At 42.4% G+C, this 24,851-nt stretch overlaps 1 protein-coding gene across 1 annotated transcript; it reads left to right on the plus strand.

Annotated features, from left to right (window-relative positions):
• Nucleotides 1-3: 3 nt before the first annotated feature.
• Nucleotides 4-23,416, plus strand: LOC112617697 (WASH complex subunit 2; the record flags this gene model as incomplete). Its single annotated transcript, XM_025374402.1, has 12 exons — nucleotides 4-179; nucleotides 3,776-3,878; nucleotides 7,952-8,104; nucleotides 9,611-9,793; nucleotides 15,012-15,140; nucleotides 15,269-15,349; nucleotides 15,957-16,079; nucleotides 17,064-17,126; nucleotides 17,484-17,696; nucleotides 19,319-19,927; nucleotides 20,775-20,952; nucleotides 22,712-23,416. Coding segments are annotated over 12 exons (2,151 nt in total), but the record flags the coding sequence as incomplete, so codon positions are not given.
• Between the last annotated feature and the right edge of the window lie 1,435 nt (nucleotides 23,417-24,851).

Genomic DNA, 24,851 nt, shown 5'->3' on the forward strand with positions numbered 1-24,851 from the left:
TGTTTTAAGGACCAGTGGAATATTCCTGCTTCACAGACCCACTCAGCATCTGACAGCAGGTCTAAAGGAGAACCCAGGGATTCTGGGACCCTCCAGGGCCAGGAGGCCAAGGCTGTGAAAAAGACAAGTCTCTTTGAGGAAGACGAAGAAGATGATCTGTTTGCCATTGCTAAGGACAGGTGAGATAGTCATTGTAAAGAATCCCTCACTCTGTGTCTGTGGTAACAAGAAGAGGAATTGGATGCACAAACTAGTTCCTTGGGTAATTGCTAATCACAGATCACATAGTCACTGCACCAATGAGAATGTCTTTGCTTTTCACTGGCACCATCTTTTCCCTCAGTACCCGGAAATGTTTGTCTTCATGGATCCTTATCCGATTTCTTCCCCCATCATTTTTTTTTTTTTTTAACATTAAAGTATTCTTTTTCTTTGTTTGTCAGGGATTTGAGTATAGTTTGGTATCTTTCGTTTGTGATTTTTCTCCAGGCTACTCTAAAGTCTGTCAGGTTTGGTCAGGATTACTTAAAAGTTTGTTATTTGAGGCGCATTGCGGTGGCTCACGCCTGTAATCCCAGCACTTTGGGAGGCCGAGGCAGGTGGATCAGGAGGTCAGGAGTTCAAGACCAGCCTGGCCAATATGGTAAAACCTGGTCTTTACTGAAAAAATATAAAAATTAACCGGACTTGGTGGCACGTGCCTGTAGTCCCACCTGCTCAGGAGGCTGAGGCAGAAGAATTGCTTGAACTCGGGAGGCGGAGGTTGCAGTGAGCCAAGATTGCACCACTGCACTCCAGCCTGGGCAACAGAACGAGACTCCATCTCAAAAAAAAAAAGTTTGTTATTTGAATAGAAATCTGCTCAGCATTTAACACACCCTGTTAGGAGGAAGTTCCCTGCAGAGCTTTGCAGTATCCCATCAGGGGCAGATAATCCATAGCTGGCCACCTAGGTGCCTCTCCACGTTAATGCTGGAACTGAAGCTGGCAGAACATTCAGAGTGAGTGTGGGCTGTGAGTAACATGCTGCCAGATTAGCTTACAGTAATTACTTCCTGCAAATACTTTTTTTCCTTTTGAGAGCCTTACATGATTGCTTTGAAAGTCAACTGAATGTTATTAGCAGAAAGAAGTAACTGATTGGACATGTAAATCCTATGCTTTGGTGTGGTTGTCATTTGATAGATTCAGAAGTACCTCAGGTTTCTGTCTCCAAATACTGAGATCTTGTCAAACATTACCATTTCTGCATTAGGCCTCTGTAACTTGACACTCAGGTGCATCTTTGGCTTCTGATTCAGAATATAGGCTCTGAAAACTTGATATTAAATTCTGATTCTGCTGGTTCCTGTCTGAATCACCTTGGGCAAGTTACCTAACTTCCCTGTGCCTCAGTTTCCTCATTTGTTAAGCAAAAATTAAAATAGTACTTCTCTCATGGGTTTGTTGGGATGATGAGATGGAATCTAAATGTGAAATGGTTAGCACAATAGCTGGCACATTCTGAGCATTCAGGTGTTACCAGTTAGCACCGTGAATGCAGGGAAATAGTACATTCCTTTATTTTTGTTGCTCTCTCCTGGGACATTCTTCTTCCTATGTTGCCTGGCCACCTTCTCCAAACCTTAGTATAAGTCTTGTTTCTTAAGAAGTCTTCCCAGCCGGGCACAGTGGCTCACGCCTGTAATCCCAGCACTTGAGGAGGCTGAGGCAGGCAGATCACAAGGTCAGGAGTTGAAGACCAGCCTGACCAACATGGTGAAATCCCATCTCTACTAAAAATACAAAAATGAGCAGGGTGTGGTGGCATGCTCCTGTAATCCTAGCTACTTGGGAGACTGAGGCAGGAGAATCACTTGAACCTGGAGGCAGAAGTTGCAATGAGTTAAGATCTCACCACTGCACTCCAGCCTGGGCAACAGAGGGAGACTCCATCTCAAAAAAAAAAAAAAAAAAAATTGCCTTCACTAACTTTAAACAGATGAGAAAGAGAAGAAATAGGGAGTCGAGGGCGGACATGGCTCCACCTTCATACCCCCACACCCTCAGCTGAGCATTTTCTACACTGTATCGAGGTTAGCTTGCTCCCGTGAGCACTCCCTACCCCTACCCCACACAAGGTCATAAATCTGGCAGTCTGAGTCCCATCTTGTTTGTGGGTCCTGGTTCCAGCCACACACCATACCTGGCTTTCAGGAATGCTTTCTCTGCTCCAGATATATCCTACCTCCTATTGTTCCTGAAGTTCTCTGTCAAGTTTTATGTATGGAAAATAATTCATACCTTCATCAGATCTCAAAAGAAGCTTTATACACACAAGAAGAAATTTGCTTGAGGATGTGGAGGAATTGGAACCCTCATACACTGCTGGTGGGAATGTAAAATGGTATAGTCACTTTGGAAAATGGTTTGACGTTGCCTCAAAATGTTAAACATAGGTCACCATATGACACAATAGTTTCATTGCTATGTATATACATAAGAAAAATGAAATCAGTTGTTCATGTAAAAACTTGTATATGAGTATTTATTGCAACCTTAGTCATAACAGCCAAAAGTGTAAACAACCCAAATGTCCATCAGCTGATGACTGGATAAAAAAATGTATAACCGTACAATGGACTATTCTTCAGCAATAAAAAAGAGTAAGGTAGTGATGCATCCTAGAACATGAATGAACCTAGAAAATTTTGTTACTTGAAAGAAGCCGGTCACAGAAAACCACATATTGTATTGTTCCATTTATATGAAATGTATAAAATAGATAAACCATAGAGACAGAAAGTAGATCAGTGGTTGCCAGGGCCTGTGGGGCTGGGGGAATGGAGAGTGATTGCTCATAGGCATGGCGTTTCTTTTTGGGCTCATGATAATGTTGTGCACTTAGGTTGTAGTGATAGTTGCACAACTCGATGAGTATATTGAAAATACCACTGAAGTATGCACTTTTAAAGGGTGAATGTGGCCAGGTGCAATGGCTCATGCCTGTAATCCTGACTGATTGGGAGGCCAAATGGAAGGATCTCTTGAGGCCAGGTGTTTGAGACCAGCCTAGGCAACACAGAGCAACCTCACCTCTCCAAAAAAGTAGAACAATTAGCCAGGCATGGTGACGTGTGCCTGTAGTTGTAGCTATTTGAGAGGCTAAGGCAGGAGGATCACTTGAGTTCAGGAATTTGAGGCTGCAGTGAGATATGATTGTGCCGCTGCTCTCCAACCTGAGCAATAGAGTAAGACCCTGTTTTAAAAAGTAAAATAAATATTAAAAATAAATAAAAGGTGAATTTTATGGTATGTAAATTATGTCTCAATAACACTACTAAGAAAAAGAAATAGAAGCCAGGCCACAGGGTCATTTCCCAGTGCTGATCCCGGCCCTGTGATCTCTCTTGGCAACCGTCTTCCTGACAGTGCTGGAAATAGACATGTCCTCTCTGGTTCTTTTTGTGCTGTAGGAAGTGGCAGAGAATGTTCTGCTTAGGAAGGCTCAGGCATCATGTGCCTTGCAGAGGTAACAGCTGGTGCACCTGCACTGGATAGTAAGAGGAGAGGGGCAACCTGAGACGTGAGGGACAGAGGCTGGTGATTTGCTGGAGACAGATTTCATCTATTTCAAAGGTCTTTCTTGTTTGCTTTCAACTGTGTAAGGTCAACTAATGGCTTTGGTGTTTGAGTGGTAGGTGGGTTCCTGTAGGTGCAGTCTAAAAGAAATATTGTTATGTTTGTTTTTTTCATCACACTTTTCCTTAATTTGACCTTTTGTTTGTTTGTGTAGCCAAAAGAAGACCCAGAGAGTGTCACTCCTCTTTGAAGACGATGTTGATAGCGGAGGCTCTCTGTTTGGCTCTCCTCCTACATCTGTTCCTCCTGCAACAACGGTATTCTTCATCTCTTTGTCCCAGGAAATGTCCTTGAGTTTATGCTGCATCAGTAGCGGTGCTTCCCCGAATCAGCTCTTCATGCCTAACCTTGGAGGCTGAGTCTTATGGAAGACCTTATTTGCCTAGTTTCAGAAAGAGATCTTCTGATTAATAGTATTCTACAGAAGACGCACATGTGCAAAGCCATCATTCAGTGTCAGGTGTAGGAACAAGAAACTGGATCTTAGAAGAGTCTTGTCCCCATTGGCATGGAATTCTGCTAACATTAGACTAGGCTAGTTAAGGCAAAATCATTCCTTTTATGAGTGTGTGTCAAGTACTAACACTGGTTTATATTAGCTAATCAGTAAAAAGAAAGGAAATTCTCACATGTGCTACAAAATGCATGAACATTGAGGCCATTATACTCCATCAGTGGAGAAATGGTCACACAGGTCCTAGTATAATTAGACTGTGGAATACTATATAGTGGTGAAAAAACCCAAGGTAGAGCTTATGGGATGAAAAACTACTGCAGGCCAGAAAAAAAAAAAAAAAAAAAAGAGGAAGAAGAAGAAGATGCATAAACACGTATAACATGGTGTCATTTAAATTAAAAAAAAAAAAAAAAAAATACATGTGAATGCCTGGAAACCAGCTTGAAAGGATCGACAGCACATTGTTACTGGTGATTATACCCAGGGAAAGGTATGGAATGGGGGACTTTATACTCTCAATGCCTTTTTAAAGCCTTTTTAAAGAAGGCATTTGTGCATTACTGTGGAATTAGAAATAAACTCCAAACAAAAAATATCTAGGAGATGTAGAAGAAGACTCTTCCTGTTAAATGGAGTTGCACAGCTTATGCCAGAAGCTCTCAGCCCTGGACCAGCACGCTGCCCACCCTGGGCCCCAGGTTCCCTGCTGCTGCTTCTGTGGGGCTCCTGAGCCTTTCCTTGGGTCTCGCCCTTTGAGGACATCCAGTGGCTGTACAGTTAAGAGTCAGGAGATCTGATTGGTTTTTCTTTGTAAATTATAAATAACCTACTCTGGAGGATAACTGAACAATAAATTAATGAATTTTGCAGCCTCTGGAGCTATAAAACTTCTTTCAACCTATTGGAAATTATGATTGTTACATAAAACAAAAGGTCAAGACACACAGCTTAAGTAGCTGAATAGCCTGCACGTGTTTGATAATCATCTTAGGCAATAGTAAATATAAGATATTTCCGTGTAAGTTAATTGTGACTTGGTTGTAAGCCTATGTTGACCAAAAGGTTAAACAACAGGCAGGAGAACTTAAAAAATGTAATGGGAGTTTTGTTCTGAGCCAAGCTTGAGAACTACTAGCCCAGTAAAGAGACTCTGCACAAACTGAGAACGCATCCCAGAGCGTGCCACACGAGGCACAGCCTTTATACATTTCTGTTACAGAGAAAATGGGAGCAGGGGGCAGTGAAGCAAAGGTGATGTTCTTAACAGTTCTGATTGGTGCTCAGTGACATTGTATATAAGATAAAATATGTGGTTAACTTATTTTACTCATTAGCCTTTTGCCCTAATGAGTACATAGGGGTCCCAGGGTCAGGAGAGGGATGGTTGATTTTGTGCTGCCTTTGTGCTTCATCTGATAGGCAGGTTGTAATCGGTACATGTCAGTGAGATATTCGACAGACTTTGGCCTTGCAGGCGAGGTTCAGCTTTTGTTCATAGGCCTGGTTTCTATTACCCATTTGGCCAAGATGCAGCCATTTTAGACAATTGCTTTTTTTTTTTCATCAGACTTTCCTTATTTTCTGACACCTATCAAGAAAGTAAATTTGGCCAGGCGTGGTGGCTCACACCTGTAATCCCAGCACTTTGGGAGGCCGAGGTGGGTGGATCACCTGAGGTCAGGAGTTTGGGACCAGCCTGGCCAACATGGTGAAAACCCATCTCTACTAAAAGTACAAAAATTAGCCGGGCATGGTGATGCACACCTGTAATCCCAGCTACTAGGGAGGCTGAGGCAGGAGAATCACTTGAACCCGAGAGACAGATTTTGCAGTGAGCTGAGATTGTGCCAGTACACTCCAGCCTGGGCAACAGAGCAAGACTTCATCTCAAAAAAAAAAAGAAAAACAGAAAGTAAATTTCATGACAAGGATGAGTAGTTAGCTTGCCTTCAAGAAGATGAAAATTGGTAATTTGTGTAGCATTTTCTGTGGTTTAAGGACCTTAGTTGTATATGAAGGAAGAATATGATTTGCCATACTTAAGTCTCTTTTTGTCTCCCCTATCAACTAGTTGCATTGAATTTTTTTTTTTTTTTTTTTTTGAGACGGAGTCTCGCTCTGTCGCCCAGGCTGGCGTGCACTGGCGAGATCTCGGCTCACTGCAAGCTCCACCTCCCGGGTTCACGCCATTCTCCTGCCTCAGCCTCCCGAGTAGCTGGGACTGCAGATGCCCGCCATCACGCCCGGCTAATTTTTTGTATTTCTTTAGTAGAGATAGGGTTTCACCATGTTAGCCAAGATGGCCTCGATCTCCTGACCTCGTGATCTGCCCACCTCGGCCTCCCAAAGTGCTTGGATTACAGGCATGAGCCGAGATCCAGTGAGCCGAGATCTCGCCAGTGCACGCCAGCCTGGGTGACAGAGCGAGACTCTGTCTCAAAAAAAAAAAAAAAAAAAAAAAAAATTTTTTCAATGCAACTAGTTGATAGAGGAGACAAAAAGAGACTTAAGTATGGCAAATCATATTCTTCCTTCATATACAACTAAGGTCCTTAAACCACAGAAAATGGTTTCAATGTGCCTGGCCTGCATTGAATTTTTATGTAGTTTTCAGTGAGTCCAGGATGTTCCACAAAAGCGTTTTCCTTTAATCACTTCACTGTTGCCTTATCTCTTCTGAAATTCTTCATGAGCTTCCAGTGTTCTTTTATGTCAAGTTCAGTGGTTTTGCACTTTACTTATCTCTTCGTAACTAAAAATTCCCTTGCTCTCTTCTTTCTTCATTCATCACATTTTAAAATCATGATTAGCAATGTCCTTCGTTAGTTTCCCAAATCTGCCTTCCTAACTTGATTTAGGCATTGCCTCAAAGCACACTTCCTCATGTCATATGGTATGATTTGTATCTGTACTATACTATGATAGAGCTTTAGTTTTTTCTCAAGAACTTGTTGATAAGTCACTTGCCCCAAAGATGCCATGAATTCCAGGTAAGTCACAAACCTCAGTTTCCTAGTCCCCAAATCCCTGCCTCTCTGATAAGGAAGAGACAAGAAATGGGCTAAAGTGCTTGCAGGCTTGTATTGAACACTGAGTTGGTATAAAATGCCGGGACAGGCCGTGGAATTATAGTGTATAGTCCTTTCAGATGAACGGACAAACAGATGTGTGCTAGCTGTTATATAATTAGGAAGAAAGTCAAGGAAGAGTCACGTAGAGAGATAAATATGCTTATTCCACAAAGCAACTTGACACTTAAGAGAACAGAGACCATGGGTGACATCTGAGTGGGGGCCTTGCTTGAAGGATGAGGAGGATTTGCTTCTACAGACATCGAGGGCAGCGTGACATGGGAGTTTGAAAGTTTGCAGTGACTTTAAGGAACAGTGAAGAAAGAGGAGATGCACATGAGTAGAGGGATAGAATGGGGTGTCTGCTGAGTGTCATTTGCTTCATGCAAGGAGTGCAGGTTTGGGTTGGGAGAGGACGTGATCCAGCAGGTGTCTTGTTTTAGCAAGACAACTCTGGGTGATGTCTTCTAGTTGAAATATAAGAGGAATGAGGCAGAGAGAGGAGACTCATAATCGTCTGGTAGCAGAGGTAAGGATCTGAGTGAGGGAGGCATGGGGGTTGACAGACACGAGTAGACAGATACAGGTGATGCGATGGTGTGAAGTGCCCTATCCCCAAGTCCCAGGTGATGATGTTCGTGGCTTCTCCCTTTTGGTGCCACCTTCCCTATCCTGTCCTCTCTTCCTTCATCACATTTAGCTGAAACCCTAAGAGGATGGTTTGGGCTTGTTCTGTATATGGCCATGCTGGTCAGACACACTTTTTTATTGTTGTGGATGTCATGTACTCTTCTTTTGGTAGAAAAAAGAGACTGTCTCTAAAGCACCACCTTTGCTGTTCAGCGACGAAGAAGAGAAGGAGGCACCACTTGGAGTAAAGCCTGTGGATAAGAAGGTTGAGAGTGCCAAGGAGTCGTTAGAATTTGGGAGAACTGATGTGGCTGAGTCAGAAAAGGTGGACTTTTTTCTCTTGTATACTTGAATGCATTTGTCTCTCGTATGTTGTTTTAAACACACAAAACCCCTTAAGTTTTTTGACCACAGAAAATAAATGGCTCATTTGTAGACAGATTAGAAAACACAGACAAGCAGTCTGTCCCCACAGTGCAGGAAGTCTCTGCAGGGCCTTTCCTCCCGGCTGTTCTCCAAGACACGTGCGCACTGTGGTGTGCCTGCTCATGTCTCTATGGTTACTGTCATGTCATGGCATCTTTGCTTTCTAACTTGTTCTCTTCTGTGCAGTGTTCCTGTTACCCTTGGTCCTCCTTTGGTCCCCAGCTGTACTTGAATTTAAATGTCAGTTTTAAGGAGATCTTAGTTTAGCATCCTTTTACTTTCAGATGATATTGACAAGGAATTACAGAGTAGAGCGAAATGTCTACTCTTTCTAAAACACTAGCTTTCATGTCCTGGACTGTCTGCCGTCTCTTGCAGGAGGCCCGTGGGTAGTGCTGTTGACCACGCCTGGGCATTCAGCCTTGTGGTTGCCTTCAGCCTCTATATGCCTTTTCTCTTTCTCTTAACTTTTCTTATACACTGTGTCCAGCTGCTTAGGTCTAAAATCTCCCAGAGCCTGTGTGAAGAGCGTTGCATTTGCATTTACTGCTGAGGCTCCTTGGAGCTACAGTGATACAAGCATTTCATTTGTACCTGTATTCCTGTGTGACATTCTCTTCCCAGTGGCTGTGTGTGGACCCCTGTCCTATTCCAGTCCCAGTCCACACTTGACTCTGACTGGTTGCTATACTGCCCTCTCCCTCTCTGAGTGTAAGCCCCTTGCGGACTAGGCCCGGTTTGTTTTGCTCACCATTATATCTGTCGTACTTGGCATATTACCTTGCACACAGTAGGCACTACGTTATAAATTATGTATTTCTTTAAAGAAGCATTTTTTTAATAGTTTGAGTACTCTGAAATCAGGATGTACCTCAATCAATGGTATCTTACCTGAAATGTGCTACTTGTTGAATGAATAAATGCTGCATTTTAGAATTATTTGAGAGATTCTTCTTCAATTGTCTATACAGTGTAAGCCTTCTACAATTTGAGGGTCGGATTTTCCCGATTAGATTTCCCCTTGGGGCTTATGTGTTAGTTAAATGCTGCGAATTCATGGTCCACTCCCAATGATTTGCACTTGTGTTATCTTTGTCACTTAGAAGTTCTTCCTAGTTCATGATCAACCAGTGTGCATCAGGATCATAGCTGTCCTATCACTGGGTAGGAGAGAGGGACCCATGGTCTTAAACTGCTTGGAAAAATTATCTTTGGCTATGAATGATTGTACAAGACCGTCTCTTGGAGCAGCTAATCAAGAGTTGGGAGCAGATGTGATTCCCTGTGCCCTGAGTCATGCAAATGTGGCAGTTACTGAATTAATGAGGAGCTTGGCATGCTCCATGATAGGATTTATATTTCCAGGTGTTACTTATTTTTTCCCCCCTATTATTTTCCTTTTCAGGAAGGACTTTTGACTAGATCTGCTCAGGAAGCAGTCAAGCATTCTGATTTATTTTCTTCATCATCCCCATTGGACAAAGGAACCAAGGCTAGAACCAAAACTGTTCTTAGCTTGTTTGATGAGGAAGAGGATAAAATGGAAGATCAAAACACTATCCAGGCTCCCCAGAAAGAAGTAGGAAAGGTAAGCAAAAAGCAATAGCAGTTCAAGTCTCTAGATGAGATAAAAGATTCTCATCTCATGGTGGTGGTTCTGTCATTTGAGTTTCTGAAGGAATCTTAACCTTCATTGTAGCGTGTTAATGATTCTCTGCAGTAATTAGATATTTGGGAATCTTAATCAGGAACTCTTACCTCAGGTAGCAGTGTTAGGATAGGGGATTAGAATTTCACCCACCTCTTCCGGGATTTACAGACCTTGTTGTTCCTTCCAGCAAAGCTTTGCCCCTTGGCCAGTTGTGGGATGTCAGCAACAGGAAAGGGAAGTTAGGCTGGAGCTGTACAGTTAAGTATTTCTAACATTCAGTTTAAGAAAAAGTGTTGTAGATGAACCTTTCATACTGATTAGGTGTCAGCAAACTTTTTCTATAAAGGACCATATAATGACTATTTTAGCTTTTGCAGGCTATTTGGGCTCTTTCATAACTGCCTAGCTCTGCCATTGGCAGCATGAAAACGGCCCTAGGAAGCATGAAGATGGATGGGCATGCCTGTGTTCCAATAAGTTTTATTAATAAAAATAGGTGATGGTCAGCCGGGTATGGTGGCTCATATCTGTAATCCCAGCACTTTAGGAGGCTGAGGTGGGTGGATGACAAGGTCAAGAGATCGAGACCATCCTGGCCAACATAATGAAACCCTGTTTCTACTAAAAACATAAAAAATAGTTTGGCATGGTGACATGTGCCTGTAATCCCAGCTACTCGGGAGGCTGAGGCAGGAGAATTGCTTGAACCAGGAAGTTGGAGGTTGTAGTGAGCCGAGATCGCACCACTGCACTCCAGCCTAGTGACATAATGAGACTCCATCTCAAAAAAAAAAAAACAAGTGATGGTCATTCTGTAAGGTTAAGTATGACTGTGATATTAAAACTAGACAGAGACATCACCAGAAAGCTACAGATATCCTTTACGAATGTAGAGGCCAAAATCTTCAACAAAAAATACTACTAAACCCGGTTTAGCAAAATAGGAAAAGGATTGCACATTATGAGAAGTGAGATTTATTCCTGGAATGCAAGGTTTGTTGAACATCTAAAATCAATTGATACAATACACTGTATCAATAAAATACAGAATTAAAAGGCACATGATCATCTCAACAGATGCAGAAAAAGCATTTAATAAAATCCAAACCTTTTCATGATAAAGCACTCAATTAGTTAGGCATAGGAGGGAGCTTAAGGGACTTGATAAAGGACATCTACGAAATCCCACAGCTGACATCACACTTAATGGTGAAAGACTACATGTGTTTCAACCCTAAGATCATGAACAACACAACGATGTCCACCCTTGGTAATTCTAATCAACCTTGTACTAGGGATTCTAAGCAGGGCATGTAGGTGAGAAAATGAAATAAAAGGCATTCAGATTGGAAAGGAAAAAGTGAAGTGAAACAAACTGTTTGCAGATGGCATGATCTTTTATATAGAAAGTCTTAAGGAATCTACAAAAACATCCATTGGAAATAATTATATTCATTAAGATTGAAGGATGTAGTAAGATCAATATGTGAAAATCAGTTGTTCTGTAAACTAGGAATGAACAGTTACTAGCTTATGAAAGTTACTACTAGTGACTTTCTTTTTTTTTTATGACAGAGTTTCACTCTTGTCCCCCGGGCTGGATTGCAATGGCACAATCTTGGCTCACTGCAACCTTTGCCTCCTGGGTTCAAGCGATTCTCCTGCCTCAGCCTCTCGAGTAGCTGGGATTATAGGCACCCACCACCATGTCCAGCTCATTTTTGTATTTTTAGTAGAGATGGGGTTTCACCATGTTGGCCAGGCTGATCTCGAACTCCTGACCTCAGGTGATCCACCTGCCTCAGCCTCCCGAAGTGCTGGGATTACAGGCATGAGCCACCACACCCGGCTTACTAGCAGTAACTTTCATGAGCAATTACTAGCTTATGAATGAAATTAAGAAATCAGTTTCTTTTATAGTAATACCAAGAAGGGTAAAATACTTAGGAGTAGATTTAGCAAAAGAAGTACAAGACTTGTAAACTAAAATCTACAAAACATTGAAAGAAATTAAAAACCTAAAATAGATGGAAAGACATCTCGTGATTATGGACCAGAAACCTTAATATTGGTAACATGGCAATACTTCCTTCCCAGATTGATTTATTGTAATCTCTATCAAAATTCCAGCTTGCTTTTTGCAGAAATGGACAAGCTGATCCTAGAATTTTTACGGAAGTGTAAGAAACCAAGAATAGCCAACAGTCTTGGGAGAACAAAGTTAGAAGACTCACGCTTCCTGATTTCGAAACTTACTTTAAGACAGGGTGGTATTGGCATAAGGTTAAAATGTGTAGATCCGTGAAGCAGAATTGAGAGTCTAGAAATAAACCCTCACATTTACAGTCAGTTGCTTAAGGTGCCAAGATATTTCAGTGGGAAGAGAATAGTCTTCAGCAGATGTGCCAGGATACTGATTATCTACATGCAAAGGAATGAAGTTGGACCCATTAATAAACAAACTCAGATCCAATGTAAGATCCAAATGTAAAAACTGAAACTGTACAACTCCAAGAATCTAGAGAGTATGTGAATAAATTATCATGACCTTGGATTACGCAAAGCCTTCTTAGATAAGACACCAAAAGCACAAGTGACAAAAATAGCTACCTTGGACTTTATTTAAATGAAAAACATTGTGCTTCAAAGGGCACCATCTGGAAAGTCAAACGACCACCCACAAAATGGGAGAAAAGATTTGCAAATCATGTATTTGATAAAGGACTTAGATCCAGAATATGTAAAAGACTTATAAGTCAATATTAAAAAGACAAATAGCCCAGATGAAAGAAGGGATAGGGCAGAAGGGATAGGCCAGGCATTGTGGCTCGTGTTTGTAATCCCAGCACTTTGGGAGACCAGGGCGGGAGGATGGCTTTAGGCCGGGAGTTCACGACCAGCCTGGGCAACATAGCGAGATCCTGTCTCTACAAAAAATTTTAAAAATTAGCCAGGACTGGTTGTGTGCTCCTATAGTTCTATCTCCTTGGGAAGTTGAGGCAGAAGAGTCCTTGGAGCCCAGGAATTCAAGGCTGCAGTGGGCTGTCATCACACCACTGTACTCTAGCCTGAAAAAAAATAGATAGGACAGACACCTGAATAGAGATTTTACTAAAGAAGATAGACAAATGGCCAAAAAGCATACGGAAGGATGCTCAGTGTCAGGGAAGCCAAAACCACAGTGACATACCGCTTCATACCCGAGAAGAGGACCGTAATAAACAAAAAAGGGAAGTAATGAGTGTTGGTAAGAATGTGGAGAAATGGAAATTCTCCTTACTGCTGCAAATGTAGAACAGTACAACCACTTTGGAAAACAGTTTGCTGTTCTTCAAATTCTTGTAACATAGAGCTACCACACAATCCAGGAATTTTATTCCTGGGTACATACCCAAGAGAAATAAAAACATATGTTCACACAAAACTTGAATGTGATTGTTCCCAGCAGTGTTATTCATAATAGCCTTAAGATGGAAACAGTGGCTAAACATAATATAGTATATCCATACAATGGAATATTATTTGATAATAAAAAAGGCAAAGTACTGATACATGCTGCCACATGGATGAACCTTGAAAACTTTCTAAATAAACCAGTCATGAAGGACCACATATTATGTGATTCCATTTATATGAAATGTCCAGAATAGGCATATCGAAGGAGACAGAAAGTAGATTAGTAGGTACTGGGGGCTGGGAGTGGCAGTGAGCAGGAATGGATAATTACTGCTAATAGTTTGGGGTTTCTTTTGGAGGTAATGAGAATGTTCTAAACTTAGATTGTGGTAGTGGTTACACAAATCTGAATATACCAAAAAATCATTACATTGTATACTGTAAATGGGTAGATTTTATGTTAGATGAATTTAATCTCATTGGTGATGTTATGCAAACGAGGTTGGCAGGTCATAGATTGCCAATCCTTTTTATAGATCTAACCAAAGAAATAGTCTATGTTTATTTCTACAAAAAATGTTTTATGAATTTTTTTGTTATTCTAATACTATAAGCCTATTTATAAATGAGAGCTGCACACAGTGAATATGATTAATTCGATATATATTCTCCCAGTCTCTTACTGTGTATGGTTTTGTAATGTTTGTCCATGGTTGTGAAATGTTTAACCTTACTTGCTGTGTTAAACTCATTTTTATGTATGACAATAATAATTATTGCTAATGTGATTTATTTTGTTAGAAGTAAGTTTTTGGTTAGTTGGTTTTTTTGGTTTGTTTGTTTTTTTGAGATGGAGTCCTACTGTGTTGCCCAGGCTGGAGTGCAATGGCGTGATCTTGGCTCACTGCAGCCTCCGCCTCCCAGGTTCAAGGATTCTCCTGCCTCAGCCTCCCGAGTAGCTGGGACTACAGGCACGCGCCACCATGCCTGGCTAATCTTTGTATTTTTAGTAGAGATGGGGTTTCACCATGTTGGCCAGGCTGGTCTCAAACTCCTAGCCTCTGGTAATCCGCCCTCCTTGGCCTCCCAAAGTGCTGGGATTACAGGCATGAGCTACCACACGTGGCCTTTTTGTTAAGTTTTAACCTGTGGCTGTGATACTAAAGAAATAGGGATAAAGAATGTCAGGTCTAGAGCATTATATTATCAAACCAATAATGTTAATGGTAACTTTTAAATGTTAAATATGTAGTAAACAAAAAGGGACTCACTTGGAGTCTGAAAGTAGGGCAGAAGTGATGGATGGGCATGGGAAGGCTTGTGGTCGCACCTGTGCCAGGTCTTTGGTCTGCAGTGCTTACAGGTGAGGAATACATACTTGACCACTCTGTGTAGTTTGTGCGTGAGTCAGCTGCTGTCTCTTCTTCCCTTTGGGAATGAGACGGAGAGAATTCATTCAGTTGTGTGTTTCTTATCGTCAAAATGTTTCTCATTATGGAACTAACAGATTGCTTTGTGTTTATATATATATAATTTTGTATTTATAAATATATTCTCTGCTATTTTTGGAAGCGCCATAGTATTCCATTTTGTTAATGTTTCATGCCCCTACTGAGTGGCTTTTAGGCTGTGGCCAGCCTTTTGCTAATATAATACAGCTGCAGAGGACATCTTTGTTGTGTCCATCTTTACATGTGTAACTTCCTTGAGATAAGTTCTTACAGCTCTAATCACACGTGACCTTCCTTCCTATTCCCAGGGCCGCGATCCTGATACCCGCCCCAAGAGCACAGGTGTCTTCCAGGATGAAGAGCTCCTTTTCAGCCACAAGCTCCAAAAGGACAATGACCCAGATGTTGACCTTTTCGCTGGCACCAAAAAACCCAAGGTCAGTTCCAAATGGTTCCCCACATTATGGCTTTGTTATTATATTGGGTACCGTCTCAGCAGCTCACCTGGTTCTCTTTGTAAATTGTTTTGCTTTTGGATATTGAACTTGAGTCTTGTTTATTCTAGCTGTTAGAGCCAAGTGTTGGGAGCCTGTTCGGGGATGATGAAGTTGATGATCTTTTCAGCTCTGCCAAGTCCCAGCCTTTGGTACCAGCCTTTTGTTCTCAATACCAGGTTGTGTGGGAAAGATTCCAGGAAAGGAAACTAACGTCCAGTTAGGTGATTAAGGAAAATCCTAGGATAGTCGTGGTGCTTCCTACTAAATGAATGGCAAATAACATGCGGAGGGGGGCGTGTGTGGAGGATGCAGTGCTTAGTTTCTGTTGTTCCCCATCTTAGGTTCCCTATACTAACATTAAAACATTAACAATCCAGGCTCTCTAACTGTACTATACATCTGTGTGTTGTTTAAATGGTTGATTGAAAGACCATTGCATACACTGGGGTGACTAAATATTCATGCCTTTCAGGTGCAAAGCTTTCAGTCTGAGTTTTAGCCTTCCTATGTCATTTTCTCCCCCAGCCCCAGTAGGTTTTTGTAAGTACTCTGTTTTCTTTTTATCATAGAGAGAACTCCTGTGACAGCCGCAGTCTTCAGAATGCTATTTCTGAAATGCTGCCTTTGAGTTGGTTCAGCCCTCATTTGAGAAAGTATTTTTAAGACTCAGAAGCCAGGATTGTTTTTTGCATTATGATTTTTCCTTACATTTTCTAAGATATTTGATGGATTTTGGCATTTTTTTTTCTTTTGAAGGTACAAGAGAAAAAGAGAGTAGTGAAAAAAGACCACTCTGTTGACTCTTTCAAAAACCAGAAACATCCTGAATCCATTCAAGGTAGTAAAGAAAAAGGCCTATGGAAGCCGGAAACACCTCAGGTTAGAAATGCTCTTTAAGGATTTTCAACTCTTGTTTGCATCCCAGTACAGAGAAATTCCATCGTGCAGACCCACAGTTATTCAGACTTGTCTGCATTAAGGAGGAAATAGCAACCAGGGTTACCACTTTGTCTTCACTGCACTCCCCGCGAGTCATCTCCCCTCTCCTCGCTCCACACCTCAGAGTGTCACAAATCTGTATTTTAATAGTTAGTGTTTTTTGATGCCATGCCAGATTTGACTCTAAAGTGGAGTTAAGGTAGGATGAAGAATCTTCTTCCCACTAAAGCATTTATTTCCCCCTCTGGATTTCCTTGGAATGGAATTAAAATAGAAATAAATATAAATTACATCTGATTTCTTGGCTGCTCTCAGTGTTGCCTCTTCCGAGGTCATTGCTGTTGGGCCCTACTCTGCAGCAGTCTTCTCAGAACGCTGTGGAGCTCCTCCTGGGAACAGACCAGGACTGGAGAGCAAGTGCCAGTTCCATGTGCAGGTGTCCCAGGGTGTCTCACTGAAGCCTTAGTGTCCTGAGCTGTAAACCTGAGGCTCTTGGACCAGCACATCACCACTGACCCTTCCTGGGGCTCAGATCTTTTGCTTTTAGGACCAGTGCATTAGGCTATGGGTGCATTTCTGTGTGCTCCTTGAAATTTGTATTTGATAACCAACATGGTAATTTTGCCTGCTGGTCAGTTTTAGGTGCTCTGATAAACTGTGATTCTTGGGAATCTTACTCATCCTGTGTTCCTTGACTATATCTATATCTGATCTGAGAGTTTTCCACTTATGTGACAGAGGAGGAGGCATACATGAAGTAGTGCTAGTGAAACGACAGACCCCAGGAGAGATTTGAATGCCTTTCCCATTAAAGAGCTGCAGAAAGTGACAGTTCTGCTCCATCACAGATTTATTTACAGGCATAAGAAACACTTGTCTTTCTGTTTCCCCAATGGATTTTTAACTGGATGTAATTTCACACAGGAATCATCAGGTCTCGCTCCATTTAAAACCAAAGAACCATCCACTCGGATCGGGAAAATACAAGTAATTAAAACACTGGAATCTTCATTGCCTGCCCTGTGGCATCTATAAACTTTTTTGGGTTTCCTACTTTTGTCAGCTGCTGCCAAGCATCTTCTCATCTCTTCCCCCGCCTCCCCTCCCCCGCACCTAGTTGTCTCTTGTGTGCTGCGTCTTTAACATCTATTCTTTGAGCCCAGTGGTGGGCATAGGTGTAAGACCCTCTGTTTTAATTCTGAGACTAGATGAGGCGATTTTCCTACGTTTCTCTTCTCCTCTCGTATTATACATTATGTGCACCGAGTCTCGTCATGTGTCAGAGTAAAGATAATAGACTGCTGTGTTGAAGAACAAATACAGAGTTTCATTTTTCTTCTTTAGGCAAATTTAGCGATCAACCCCGCGGCCTTGCTGCCCACAGCGGCTCCCCAGATCTCTGAAGTAAAGCCTGTTTTGCCAGAATTGGCTTTTCCTTCATCTGAACACAGAAGGAGCCACGGTCTGGAAAGTGTGCCTGTTCTTCCCAGGAGTGGGGAGGCCGGTGTGAGTTTTGATCTTCCAGCTCAGGCAGACACCTTACACAGTGCAAACAAGGTGATGAAACCATCTTTGCTTCCTTGCTGTCTTCTTTTAACCGGAATATGCGTCTGCTTCTTTCTAGTTTATCGATTGCATACACAGCAGTCTTTGACTCTCCTTTTGAATGGGGTGCCTCATCCTTCCTTCAGCCGCTCCCTCCATTCTCCCCACCCCCTCTCATCCTGCACCTGCTTTTCCATGGCCTGTATTTGATACATTTGCATTCTGCTCAGTAGCCACAGTAATGTCTCACCACTTTGGCTGGTGTCTGATACCTGCAGGTTTCCAGCACTGCCACCTGGGGGTCTTCTAACCACAGAGCAGATCATGCCCTTCCTGCTGATGCTTCCTCACTGCTCCGAGGAGAGCATTCAGGCTCCTAGGTTTGGTATGAAACCCCTTTACAATCGGTGCCAGCCCATGTATGCAGCTTCCTCACCAGTCACTGCACACTTTCCAGCCTGACTTCAGGCATACCAGGTGCCACTCCCTGAACACACATGGTCTGTTCTGCTGCTTCCCAAGGCTTCTGCTGCCTCCTCACCAGGAATGCTCTTCTCCATCCACACCTGTGCTTCCACATCCCCACTTCTGTCACTGTGCCCTGCACTCCCCGCACAAGTTCCCACAGCAGTGACGCTGCTTCATGGGATCTCCTCAATGAACTGTGAACTCTTTGACGTTTTCCTTTCATTTTAGTTGGGTTTCTTGTTTCTATCCAATCTCCTTTCTCAGGAAAGCCTTAATTGATCTCCAAGTAAGCGACAGGACACAGAATGACCTAACCCTGGCAAATAGACTCATTTCAAATGTTTCCAAACCTGTTTCGTTGTGCAAAACAAAACAGCCTTCCTTTTATGACAGTTTTCGTTGGCTTTTTTTTTATTAGGTTTAAATTGGCAACTAAAATTGTGACATTCCCCTGAAGTTGGCAACACAATCATACTTTGCCCAAAGTAGGTTGTAGCTTCTCAAAATTCTACTTGATTGTATATTTTGGAAAATATCATAAACACTGCATCATTGCTACTAAGTGATTTGTGTTTTGAGATTATATTAAAAGTTCTGATTTCTAAACCGTATTTCTTATGTGGAATACTCAACATTTGAATTTAATGTTTATTGACTTGAAGAAAACAGCGCCTTAGATTACCTCTCTTTATTGTCTTGTATTTCTCCCTGCTCCTGGAGCCAGAATTTAGACTAGCCCCCTAACAAAAGTTAGTACCAGAATTCCCCGATTCTTTCTTGTTTGGAAAGATACCCACGTTTCTATTGAAGGCAGAGTAGGGGCCAAGGGAGGGGTTGTGAGACACAGAGAGCCAACATGCCTACTTTCCAGGTTTCCAGCAACAGATGAAGGTTTTTGTGTCAAACTGAACTGAAACTGCCCTGAAAATATTAACAAATGGAGAACTCTAAAGGATTCAGAATGACTTAGTCTTGGAGTACTAGGAGCTATTAAACACCTTCCTTGGAAATCATTAAGAAATAACCTCTTCTGTGTTCTTCGATAATATCTTCATTGAAGTAAACCAGATAACCTTACAGTATTTTGAGTCACTGATTCTTTGCCATGGTAGCTTTGAACACTTTATTTTATCATTAGATCAATGTGTGCTTTTTTGCCATTGCAGAGCCGTGTCAAGATGAGAGGGAAGCGTAGACCACAGACCCGTGCAGCTAGGCGGCTGGCTGCCCAGGAGTCCAGCGAGGCTCAGGACATAAGTGTCCCCAGAGGACCCATTGCACAGTGGGCTGATGGTGCCATTTCCACAAATGGCCATCGGCCACAGCTCAGAGCAGCCAGTGGAGAAGACAGCACTGAGGAGGCCCTGGCAGCTGCCGCTGCACCTTGGGAAGGTGTTCCTGTGCCTGGAGTGGACAGAAGCCCCTTTGCAAAGTCCAGAGGGGAGGCTGACCTTTTTGATTCTGGGGACATCTTTTCCACGGGCACTGGATCTCAGTCCACGGAGAGAACAAAACCCAAGGCAAAGATAGCAGAGAATTCTGCCAACCCGCCAGTGGGTGGTAAAGCAAAAAGCCCCGTGTTTCCTGCTCTAGGCGAGGCCAGCAGTGATGATGATCTCTTTCAGTCTGCAAAACCAAAACCAGCAAAGAAAGCAAATCCCTTTCCTCTCCTGGAAAATGAGGATGACCTCTTTACAGATCAGAAAGTCAAGAAAAATGAAACAAAATCCAGTAGTCAGCAGGATGTCATATCAACAACACCAGATATTTTTGAGGTAATAGGACTTAACACGTTTTTGTGTCTAAGTTAAGGAGGGTATCTGATTGGCTTATTTGAGCCATGGATTATGTTTAACTTGTTGCATGCATACCCCATAGCCATCTGCTTAGTAATTATAATTAGGCTCTTTTATTAATAAGTCTAACATTGTTTCAGAAGTGGCTTTTTGTTTTGTTTCATGTAGAATGTATTTCTTGGCTGGCCACAATCGTTGATGCAGGTCTTGGTTTGTCTAGTTTTTACAGTTTTTTAATTTTTATAGAATATTGTAATCAGCTTCCTGGGCATGCCACTCGGTGACATGCATATAGCTCCACCAGTCCAGCTTGAGAGTTTAACCTGTGGTTCTGGGGACATTGGCCCTGGCTGGAGCTGACAGTTTAGTGCAGGCCATAAGACTTTCAGTGGCATTTGCTCAGCAGATGTTTATTGAGCACCTGGGGCCTGCAGGTACGAAGTGAGCTCAGAGAAGTGCTAGGCTCCTCAGAGCTCTCTGGGAAGATAATGAGATACAAACAGGGCAATGGAAAATTAAGATGTTTTCAAATAGTACTAAGTGTCATGAAGAAAATAACCTGGGACAGAGTGGTTGGTAGGGGTAGGAGGTGCTCCTTTAGGCAGGACTGGTAGAGAAGGTGTCACTGCAATGCCGGCATTTGAGCCGGGGTGAGATGGGTGGGCCAAGCTGTGCAGACATCTGGGTTAGTACATCCCAGGCAGAGGGGGAAGTCTCAAGGCTGTTCCACAACACCCTGGCCATATGCATTTCCATAGCTTGTTGACATGTTTGAGTTTAAAAAGAAAAATTGATTTAACATTGTATGTATTTTTGACTTAACAAGGATGATATATTTGCTACGGAAGCAATTAAACCCTCTCAGAAAACCAGAGAGAAGGAGAAAACATTGGAATCCAATTTATTTGATGATAACATTGATATCTTTGCTGACTTAACTGTAAAACCAAAAGAAAAGTCCAAAAAGAAAGTGGAAGCCAAGTCTATATTTGATGATGATATGGGTAAGTTTGGTTTTCTACGTCTGACCTAGAGAATTCTTAACTTTCCGTCACTTGGTATTTTTCCTGCTACCTTTTCTTGGCCCTTTTCTGGAAAATGCACCCCAGCAGGTTCACTTCAGTGAATCCTGAGTTAGGCTGAAGATAGGTAAGAGATGGACTAATTATTTTAGTGAAGTAACTCTTTCCTATGTTGGTCATCAAAGAATTTGAAGGCACCCAGAGTTTGATGTTTAAGTATAATTTAACTTTGATTTCAGTGCACCTCACCAATCGTCTGTGGCACACCCTGATGTTATGAAAGGAGGTTTGATCAGAAATGACCTCACATGCTAAAGTAGGCTGAGGGGACTGCCTTGGGTGTGATGTGGTTGGTTGAGTCAGAGCTCCAGATGGAGAGGGAGTGTCCATGGTTCTGTGCGAGAAGAGAGCAAGACTAGACCTGGGGGTAGGCTCTACCTCAGGCGTTGCATCTCACTGAGGTCTTTGGTGTTTGGGAACAAGATCATCTTCTTTATGTGGCACAACTTCTGCTTTGTTGGTAAACAAGGCAAATGTGCGAGAACCCTAAATATTGGACTTTTGATCAATCCCGCGTTGGTAGAGAGCACATGGGCTGAGGCCACATACACATTTCCTACACCCCCAATCAATCTAGACCTTGAGGCTAACTGGGAGACAGCTGGTGCTGGAGAGTCACACGGGCTCTGTGCCTCGAGCAAGCACATAGAGGGCAGAATAACTCATTCATTATTTTAAATACACAAAAGTCATACATGCTTGTTGTAATAGATTCATGCAATTCAGAAAATGTACAAAGTGAATAACCCCTGGAGGTAATAGTAACAGTTCAGTGTGTATCCGTTCAGACACAGTGATATTAATACATGTTTGTGTACACATCAATATATAACCACCTTTTAAAAAAGAATGTATTTATAAATATATATAAGAATATATTTTTAAAAGTAAGAATATATTTCTGAAAAGTAAGAATGTATTTCTGCTCTTTTAGTCACTTCATGTCTTTTCATGTCAGTACATAGAGATCTCCTTCCTTGTTTTCAGTGGTGTGCACGATTTCTTTGTATTTAGCCATTAGCCTGTTGACTGAGATCCTGATTGTTTCTGTTTTCTTTATTACAAATAATGCTGTGGTCTTTACCATTTGTGTACACCTAACTTTATGTATATATGCTAAAATCATGGTTGGATAAAACCCTAGCAGTAACATTACTGGGTATGTACCATAATTAGGTAAGACAAGCTTTTGAGTCAGTGAAACATTAAACGAATGCAGCGACAGAGGCTTACGGTCTTACATGAGATGCCTCAAATCAGTGCATTTATTCTGAAAGAAAACAGGTGGGTCCTATGTTGGATTTCCCTTTGCATATTTTTATTGCTCTTTTAAAACCCGGTGTGAAAAGAATGTCTAAATAAGTCCGTTGTCCCCGATGGTAGGGGCGTGGTCTGGTTTGGAGATCAAGTTACCCTTCCCTTTTGTCTGTCCTGCACACGCACATACAGACACTTTTGTTGCTGAAGAAATTGTGCTCCAAGAGGAACCTGTGTGTGATCATAAAACTTAATGAGTAACAAACACAGGACCAGAATCTAAGAGGCTTGAGTTCTAGATTAGTGTTTTGGGGTACTCTATACTGTTACCACAGCTGGGTCTTTGGTGGTTTGCTTGCATGTGTTTTAAAAGTATCTTTCCCCACCCCTCTTCAGCAACTGTTTTTCTTTTTTCTTTCTAAAGATGACATCTTCTCCTCTGGTATCCAGGCTAAGACAACCAAACCAAAAAGTCGATCTGCACAAGCCGCACCTGAACCAAGATCGGAACACGAGGTGTCCAACATCTTTGATGATCCCCTGAATGCCTTTGGAGGCCAGTAGAGCATACAGGGTATCCACGTTATCCTGCAGCTACACTGTTGAGTTAGTGATGATGTTGTATATGCTTATGGTCTTAACTGGGTTACAAAAAGCAAGTATTAGAAGAGCTAGCTCATCTTTTACCCAATGTACTTAGTATTTTTCTGCACTGGTTTAATCATGCTTAATACTACAAAACAAAAATAAGTATTTCACAGTGGTTGGTTTGTTTTGTTTTTAAACCATAGTTTGATTTAGTTAGCCTTGCTGGGGCCATAATATGCTTCAGGATGTGTAAAAGAAGCAATCTCTTTGTGGCTTTCATGGGTAGTCAGGGAATCTCAGAGATAGCAAATGCCACATGACCAGGAGTCTTTGTTATATGGATGGGAACCCTAACTTAGGGCCTGAGCAGGTGAAAGAGAAAGAAGGTGAGAGATTATACTTCATGAGTCTTAGCAATATGGGAGCAGGTTTTCACTGAATTCTGAAGGTGCCTCTGCATGTCCTCCAAGGCAGGGTTTGGCAAACTATGGCCCCCCACTGTCGTATTTTGTTAATAAAATTTTATTGGAACACAACCACATTCATTTATTTACTTACTGTCTATTGCTGCTCTCACCCCACCTCCAATGTAAGAGTTGAGTAATTGTAACAGAGACTAGATGGCTCACAGAGCCTCAGATGTTTTCTATCTGTCCCTTTATGTAAACAGTTTGCTGACCGTTGCTCTCAGGCATCCTTTTCCATCCTTGTCTTGTGGAAGTAGCAGAATGAACCTAGGTAATAGCGGGGGGAAGTGCTGAGGATGGAAATGTCAGCCTTTAGAGCAGCACTGCCCCATTGAACTCTGCAGGAATGAAAATGTTCTTTATCTGCATCAACAAAGGCAGTGGCCACCAGCCACCTGGATGGCTGACCCCATTCTAGTCTGTGTTTTTTGGTGCTCTGTCTTCTTGCTGCTGAGTATGCAGCCTGTCGCCACGGCACAGTCTTGTAGGCCACCCAGATTGGTCTCAGCGATCCTGGAGCTACTAACTTCTTCCTTGGACACTATAAGATTGGAAGGGGAATTACTCATACCCAGAGTCAAAGATTTTCTACAGCTCCCACAGGTCAACCATTTGACCAAGTCTGCTATGAGTGATGTGATGACAGATGAGGGCACTTGCTAGTTACCCGCTCCTTTCCCCTCTTCATTTTATGCATCTTCCTTCTGTCCTTAGGTTGAGATCTCCGAGTCGCTGTTGTCAGGCAGACTGCCGTCCTCCAGATTCGGGCCCGTGGGCGTGAGGAGCCTTGGTTGGTCTTGGAGGAGCAAGGGCTGCGCAGGTGACTCGGTGGCCTCAAGTGTGTAGGTACCTGGATGGTGCGAGGAGATGCTGGCTCTGAAATATTTCCTAATCCCGCTTGCAGATCAACTGCCGACTAGCGTTTAGGCTACAGACATATTAGATGGTTGATATGATTCTGTAGCTTGCCTTTAGAACTTTAGGGATGTTTTCACATATCAGTAAATTAAGGTCTGTGTCAACATTTTTTTTTTTTTTTTTTTGGGGAGATGGAGTCTCGCTCTGTCACCCAGGCCAGAATGCAGTGGTGCAATCTCGGCTCACTGCAACCTCCGCCTCCTGGGTTCACACCATTCTCCTGCCTCAGCCTCCCAAGTAGCTGGGACTACAGGCACCTGCCACCATGCCCTGCTAATTTTTTGTATATTTAGTAGAGACGGGTTTTCACCGTGGTAGCCAGGATAATCTCGATCTCCTGACCTCATCATCTGCCCGCCTCGACCTCCCAAAGTGCTGGGATTACAGGTGTGAGCCATTGCACCCGGCCTATGTCAACATTTTTAATGGCAGCTTCACATTCTGGATATCATTATGTTTGGGAAAATGTTTCAAAGGTAACTGCTCTTCTGTAGCTAAGCTTTTTTAGAGCAGAGGATGGAGCAAATTCTGAGTTACTGAAACTACATATTCAGCGCTATTGCCTTGTTTACCGTTAACTTCCATTTCATC

Source organism: Theropithecus gelada, unplaced genomic scaffold (assembly GCF_003255815.1).
Source record: "Theropithecus gelada isolate Dixy unplaced genomic scaffold, Tgel_1.0 HiC_scaffold_34, whole genome shotgun sequence".
In the NCBI taxonomy this organism is placed as follows: Eukaryota; Metazoa; Chordata; class Mammalia; order Primates; family Cercopithecidae; genus Theropithecus; species Theropithecus gelada.